At 38.8% G+C, this 8,142-nt stretch overlaps 1 protein-coding gene across 1 annotated transcript; it reads left to right on the forward strand.

Moving 5' to 3' along the window:
• The first annotated feature begins 330 nt into the window (after window positions 1-330).
• Window positions 331-1,266, forward strand: LOC130040218 (olfactory receptor 14J1-like). Its single transcript, XM_056132230.1, has one exon. It carries the CDS (start codon window positions 331-333, stop codon window positions 1,264-1,266), a length of 936 nt encoding a protein of 311 aa, XP_055988205.1.
• The last annotated feature ends 6,876 nt before the right edge of the window (window positions 1,267-8,142 follow it).

Genomic DNA, 8,142 nt, shown 5'->3' on the forward strand with positions numbered 1-8,142 from the left:
TGTATTGTTCAGAGTCAAGTTTACTGTTATGAATCAGTCACATTATATCCATTTATCATTACCATCTAAGACATATTAAGAAAGTCAGTTTTCTCATTCAAGTCAAGTTCATTCACCTCACTTTGAGGTTGGCTATCCAAACATTACAATCTAGAGCAAATATTGACTCCTTTCACAAAGACAATTAAAATTTGTCAGTATGGTTACCATTATATAGGGCATCTATTTATAATGAAAAAGTTCTTCGCTACATATTCAGGTTCATCATTGATGTTATTAAAATTATCTATTTTAGATTGTCTATCGTGTCTTACAGCCAACACCAGAAGAATGACGAATTTCACGATGAGTGGATTTCTTCTCATGGGATTTTCTGCCAAGCCTGAGCTAGAAATCTTCTATGCTTCCCTGTTCCTTGTTCTGTATTTGTTGGCTTTAGCCGGCAACATGCTCATCATCACCACAACTTCCCTGGATGACAGTCTCCAGTCCCCCATGTATTTCTTCCTGAAGCATCTCTCCTTGTTGGATCTCTGCTACATTTCTGTGACTGTGCCCAGATTCATTTACAACTCTTTCACGCAGAGTGGGAATATTTCCCTCTGGGAATGCATAGTACAGGTCTTTGCTTTCACTCTCTGTGCTGTTGCTGAGGCGGCCATGCTCACGGTCATGTCCTATGACCGCTACGTGGCCATCTGCCTTCCTCTGCACTATGACGTCATCATGAACGTCAGAACCTGTGTCCATGGAGTCCTCGGCGTCTGGGTGAGTGGGGCCATCTCTGGAGCCATGCACACGGCAGCTACTTTCTCCATCCACTTCTGTGGCCCCCGCATCATTCACCAGTTCTTCTGTGACATCCCCCAGCTTCTGAGACTCTCCTGCTCCAATGAGTATGTGGGTGAGGTTAGTGTCACTGCCTTCGTGCTTTTCCTGGCCCTTCTTTGTTACCTGTTTATTGGATTCTCCTACGTGCGCATATTCTCTTCGGTGCTGAGGATGCCATCTGCTGAGGGCAGAGCCAAGGCCTTTTCCACCTGCCTCCCCCACCTCGTTGTTGTCATATTGTTTCTTTCTACATGTGCCTTCGAGTATTTCAAGCCTCATTCTAACTCTCCAACTGCTTTCGACATTTTTCTTACTATTTTTTATACAGTTGTTCCCCCAACATTCAATCCAATGATCTATAGTCTGCGAAATAAGGCTATCACGTCGGCTATAAGTAAGGTCTTTCAAAAAAGACTAGCATACCTCTTTTGTTGAGACACTTCTATTCATTCTCGTTGTGAGAGAAATTCAAAATATGCTGCGTCTTAATCAATTAAACAATTAAAATTGCAAACTTTTTGTGACCGATACAACTTTTTCTTTGTGCTCCTTGAGTAATAAAATTACTTAGATCTAGGACTATATATGTACTACTTAAAAGCTACTCTTGCGGATATCTTAACTTAAATTTTAGTACTCAAAACCAGGTGTGAAAATAATGCAAGTTTCATGATGTTTAAGATGTCAACTTGGTTTCTTTTCCTAATCATTTTGTGATGATTATGGAGCTTACCATATATAGAATTAACTACTCATTTGTTTATACCTAATATACATTAGTGTCATTGGTCATTTCTATAAAATAACATGCAATAATGTATAATATAAGAATTCACAAAAAAAGTCATAAGTCTTAGTATTTTTGGCCATTTGGCATCTCAGTTGTCTTCAACATTGTCAGTCTCCAGTCAGATATGCTGCAGTCTTTGTGAAAGTTTCATTTTTCTACTCACTTGGCCTCTTCAGATAAAATGGATTAATTTGCAAGTTTGGGGAAGAAATGTGTATATAACAATGTAATCGGTGAGTGCATCTGATTAACTGCTTATAAAAGTTCAAATGAACACAAAATAATAAACAGATGTATTATAACATAAATATGTTATAGTAATAGATATACATGCTAATAAAATAAAGCATAATTTTACTAACTAAATTACTATGGTGGGGTCTGCAAGTTCATGTATTAATACCATACATTTTAACACCATTCTGACTTCCTAAGTGTAATAAATCAAAGCTATCTGCCTATCTAGACAAATATATTCTCATCAAAATTGAAAATTTAATTTCTGGATTCATCAGCATTAAGAGAATGGAAGAAAGATAGTTGAACTTAATTAAGTTTTTGCATGGAAAATATGGTTACCCACAAAATGAGCAAGAAAAGTGACAAAAAAAACATGTAAAAGAGAATAAAAATCAGAAATTGTGTAAAGGGAGAGAGAAAAATATGCCCCGTGACAGGTAACAAAGCATGTATTTTTCTCATTTCTATGCTCTGAAGAATGGACAACAGGACATTTATAATTAAAAGAGAAAATGGAAATAAATTAACTTAGGCACTTAACAGATTCATAAAATTAAAAGATTCAACAGGCTTAAAAATATAACAAATACTGGCTTATGCCTCTAAAATAAGTTCACTAAGAGAATATCTAAGAAAAATGCTAAATGATGAACGTAAAACTTTGACAATTGGAGTAAAAGATTTGTTGTTCTTCAGTAAAGTAATTTTTCCACAGGTGTAGGGACAATGTATTTCTACCTTACAAAGACAAAAAGACAACTGACTCAGTATCATTGCTTGTGTAATTATTTTTCTTAAGCGAATTTTAGAGACAACTTGTCAGAAATCATATAGCAATATAGGTATGGGAATTACTAGTCTGTTCAACTGAACTAATTCCTCTACTCTATATTAAATATTACTATTTTTGTTTGGGTCCACTGCAGGCTGTGCTCAGGGCTTACTTTTGGCTCTTGTTCAGGGGTCAGTCCTTGGCACCTTCATTTTTGTACAAGCTCCCCAGTCCCTACTTTATTATTTATCTTAATTTGTGAAATGTCAATGTTGGTCTCTCTAATACATACCAATCCTTCAGACAGCTAACACTGCTATGAGATCTTATATATTTAATAAATGAAATCATTCTGATGAATTAAACATCTTTATATTTTTTCTATTTTAATGTGTACCTCTATCATGAGTTCAACAGCCTTAAAAATCTACATTTTAATATCTCAATGCAAGTGTTCTCAGAGAACATATTTATTTTCTATTGTCTGATGCCACCAGAAACCTGTAGATCTTTTTTATCATTCAGCATAGATTTTACTCTCTAAACTCAGGAACATGTAGGAATGCATTGTCCTCAGTGGTATTTATTGTAAACTACCTGGAAGTAAAGTTTGAAAAGAAAATATTTACAAAGAGAGCATCTATATGCTATCTGTAGCAAGTTTATTATAAAAATGACTCACACTTTGATATCATAACCACAAATAAAAACATAATACATGATTTGGATTGAATATAAAGGTCATTACTCTGAATGATACCCGTATTTTGTTAAAAAAAAAGTTTCCCCTTTATTTAAAAACTGATTTACAAAGTTGTTCAATGTACAGTTGTTACAGGTCTTCAATATTTCAACACCTATCCCAATACCAGTATGACCTTCCCTCCACCATTGCCCCCATTTTCCCAACCACCCCCATTCCTGCCCCCTTAGAAGGCTCAACATATTTTATTTTAAAATTCTTCGTACAAGTAATGACTAATGAAATTATCAAAAAATACTTCAGTATAGCCCGGCAAGCTACCGAGAGTATTCGATATGCCAGACACAGTAACAACAAAGTCTCCAATGGAGACATTACTGGGCCCGCTCAAGCAAATCGACGATCAACGGGAGGGCCTTTACCTTTTACCTTATAAAAAAAATTGCCTATCAAGAAGCATCCTTAAGATTCACAGCCATTAAAAGGCACATGAGAAAATGCTCCACATCATTAATCATCAGGGAGATGCAGATCAAAACCACAATGAGATATCATTTCACACCACAGAGACTGGCCCATATCCACAAGAACAAAAGCCACCGGTGGTGGCACGGATGTGGCGAGAAAGGGACACTTCTTCACTGTCGGTGGGAATGCCGACTGGTTCAGCCCTCTTGGAAAACAGTATGAACAATTCTCAAAAAATTAAAAATTGAGCTCCCATTTGCTCCAGCAATACCACTCCTGGGAATATATCCCAGAGTGGCAAAAAAGTAATGTCGAAATGACATCGGCAATTGTTTGTTCATTACAGCAGTCTTTACAATGGTCAGAATCTGGAAAAAACCTGAGTGCCCGAGAATGGATGACTGGTTAAAGAAACTTTGGTACATTTACCCAATGGAGTACTATGTAGCTGTTAGAAAAGATGAAGTCATGAAATTTACATACAAGTGGTACTACATGGAAAGTATCATGTTAAGAGAAATGACTCAAAAAGAAAGGGATAGGCAGAAAGATTGCATTCATCTGGGGAACATAAAGTAACAAAATAGGAGACTAACACCCAAGAGTGGCCGAGATTAGTACCAGGAATTTTACTCCATGGTTTGGAGGCCAAACACACATGCTAGGGGAAAAGGGAGCTCAGATAGAGGAGGGAACACCTAATAAAGGTGTTGGGAGGATCCTCCCAGGATGGGAGAAGCATGCTGAAAGTAGACTATAGACCAAACATGATTGCCACCCATTGACTCTTTTGCAAACCACAACACCCAATAAGAGAGAGAGAACAAAAGGGAATGCCCTGCCACAGAGGCAGGGTGGGATGAGGGGATGGGGGGTGGGAGGGATACTGGGATCCATGGTGGTGGGAAATGGGCACTGGTGGAGGGATGGGTATTTGGCCATTGTATAATTGAAACCCAAGCACAAAAATGTGTAAGTCTACAACTGTACCTCATGATGTCTCACTAATAAAAATAAAAATAATAAGAAAAGAAAAAAAGATTCACAGCCGATTTGTCTGATGAAACCTTCACGGCCTGAAAACAGTGTGAGATATACTGAAAAAATTGAATGAAATAAATGCCTCTGAGGTATGGTCCGCCAGCAAGTCAATCTGTACCTGTGAGATGAGTGCATCAGCAGCCTGATGGCACCTTCAGACTTCCAGATACCTCAAAATTGCTGCTGCTTCTTTGGTCAGACCCCAACAACTTGGAACAAAATTTGACCAAGAAAGCAAACAGCCAAAAGTTAGGTATGTGTGAGACACACCCACAAACTACCTCTGGCTAAGCTATATAATTGGAGGCATGGCCTCTTTGGTTCCTGATTGAACTGCTTAATGGACATCATCCCAGAGACTCAGAAACAAATCTCAAAACCCAACGGCTTTTGGCAGGAATGCCTCCTGTCCCTGGCGTAAGTTACAGGAGCTGGACCATCGCAGGTGGGAATAGGGTTCGTGACTTGGCCTGTTCCCCCTGGCAGGTGGCTGCCATCCTTCAGAGGCCACTGACAGTCAGGTTTGGGCCCACAGTGCCAAGACACATGGGGCCTCACGGGATGGGGGTAAAGCCAGCCCTTTCCACCGTGTCCCAAAAAGACCCCGAGTCACTGCACATGATCGGCCTCTCTGGCTCCTGAACAAGCTGCTTAACAGCCATGATGCCAGAGACTCAGAAACAAATCTTGAAACCAAGCGTCTTTTGGCAGAAATGCATCCGGACCACGCAGTAGGTTACTGTCACTGGGCCACCCCAGGGAGGAAAGGGTTCTATTCCTCTGCTTGCTCCCCATTGGCGGCTTGGTTGCCTCCATCTGCCAGAGGCCATTGGACAGTCAGGTTTGGGCCAGTAGTGATGAGACATGCGGGGTCTCAAGGGATAAGTGTGGAAGTGGCCCTTTCCCTTCCACCCCAACGAGAACCCTAGTCGCTGCCCACAAACAGCCCCTCTGGCTCCTGATCAGGCTGCTTAATGGCCATGATTCCAGAGACTCAGAAACAAATCCCAGAACCCAGTGACTTTTGGCAGAAATCCCTCCATATTTGTTAAAATTTAGGAATTTCAAAGTCACGCAGCCACTACTGCAGCCACGCAACATCATATGTTATCCATAACCAGCAATAAAAAACAAATTGTCTACTGTTGCCTTTTTAGCAGATCTGAGAGTTGGGGTAAAACCACAAATAATACTGATGGATCTGGTGTCAAAATATTGAATGTAATCAAAGTATCGAGAGAGCAATGTGGAAATCATCTGCCCCACAGGTAGGGGGACGGTGTGGGACGGGGGATGTGGGATGTGGGATGGAGGTATACTGGGGTTTTGAAGGGTGGAGAATGAGCACTGATGAAGGTACGGGTGTTTCATTGTACGACTAAGGCTATATTTTGAATATAAGGCTATATTTCGAATACTATAATTTGAATAAAACATTTCACATTGTAATATGAATTATATGATATTTCACTACTTTCCTAATTCTAAACTTATCTTAAGCAATGTTAATTTTAATATTATTCAATAGTTTTCCATTATTTTAATGAAAAATTTAGTTATTAGTGAGACATAATGAGGTACAGTTGTAGACTTACAAATTTTTGTGCTTGGGTTTCAATTATACAGACAAACAGCAGCTCAGGAACGTCATAGACTCAAAACCATGGAACAACAAAATGGGACATTTTAAAACAAGACAGGCCCCACAAATACACCAAATATTAACAGGAAAAAATGGGGGGAAACCCTATAACAATAATCTCTCTCAACGTCAATGGGCTAAATGCACCAACTAAAAGACACAGAATGTCAGGGTTAATTAATAAATTGAACCAAACATTCTTCTGCCTGCAAGAAATACATCTCAATAGTCAGAGCAAATACAGGCTCAAAGTCAAAGCCAGGAAATAATCCTACAGGCAAACAACTCCCATCAAAATCTGGGGTAGCCATCCTAGTATTAGACCACATTGATTTCAGCGTGAAAAAAGTCACAAGAGACAGTGAAGTCCATTTCTTATTGATGAAGGGATCTGTAAAATAGGAAGAACTTACAATACTAAATGTATATGCACCTAATGAGGGCCCAGCAAAGTACTTAAAATAACTACTCATAGACTTGAAGAAAGACATCGATAGCAACAAAATACTAGTGGGAGACTTCAATACCGCTTTATCACCTCTTGATTGATCAACTAGTCCCAAGCTTAGCAAGGACATACTTCATCTGAGGGAAAAAAAATCGAAGAAAGGGGCTTAGTAGATACATACAGGACACTTCATCCTCTAAAAGCTGAATACACATTCTTCTTAAGTGTGCATGGAACATTCTTAAGTTAGACCACATGCTGAGCCATAAAACATATCTCTGTAAAATTAAGAAGACAGAGATTGTATCAATAATCTCATAAAACAATGCACTGAAATTAGAAGTCAATCACACACACAAACAGAAAACTAAAGCAAACACCTGGAAATTAAACAGTTCTCTATTGGACAATGAATGTCTTAGAAAGGAAAGCAAAGAGGAAAACAAAAGATTTCTTGAAATGAATGAAAATGTGGACATGAGTTACCAAAACTTATGGGACACAGCAAAAGCTGTGTTAAGAGGAATGTTTATAGCTCTCCAAGGATTCCTTGGGAAGGAGGAGAGAGCCCACATAAGTAATCTAACTTCACACCTTAAGAGCTTGGAGAATGACCAACAAGAGAAGCCCAATCCAAACAGGAGGAAGGAAATAATAAAATTCAGAGTAGAAATTAACAAGATGGAAACCCAAAAAAACAGTTCGATTGATCAAAGAAACCAAGAGCTGGTTCTTCGAGAAAATAAATAAGATCAATAAGCATCTCACAAAACTCACAAAGAAAGGGAGAGAGAAAACCCCAATAAACCAATTCAGAAATGAAAAGGGGGTCATTACAAAAGATATTACAGAAATTCAAAGGATCCTCAGGAAGTACTTTGAGAAGCTTTATGCCACGGATCATGAAAACCTCAAGGAAATGGATAAATTCCTAGATTCTTTTAGACTCCCAAGGAGGAAACAAGAAGACCTGGAATACCTGAACAGACCTATCACCATCAAGGAAATTGAAATGGTCATAAAAAGTATCCCCAAGCACAAAAGTCCCGGCCCAGAGGGATTAACTAGTACATTCTTCCATATCTTTAAAGAGGAGTTACTCCCAATCCTCTTTAAGGTTTTCCACAAAATCAAAGTATCAAAAACACTTCCGAACGGTTTTTATAAAGCAAATATCACCCCGATACCAGAAGCAGACAGAAATGCC

The sequence above is a fragment of the Sorex fumeus genome, unplaced genomic scaffold, assembly GCF_029834395.1.
Source record: "Sorex fumeus unplaced genomic scaffold, SorFum_2.1 ptg000094l, whole genome shotgun sequence".
Classification (NCBI taxonomy): Eukaryota; Metazoa; Chordata; class Mammalia; order Eulipotyphla; family Soricidae; genus Sorex; species Sorex fumeus.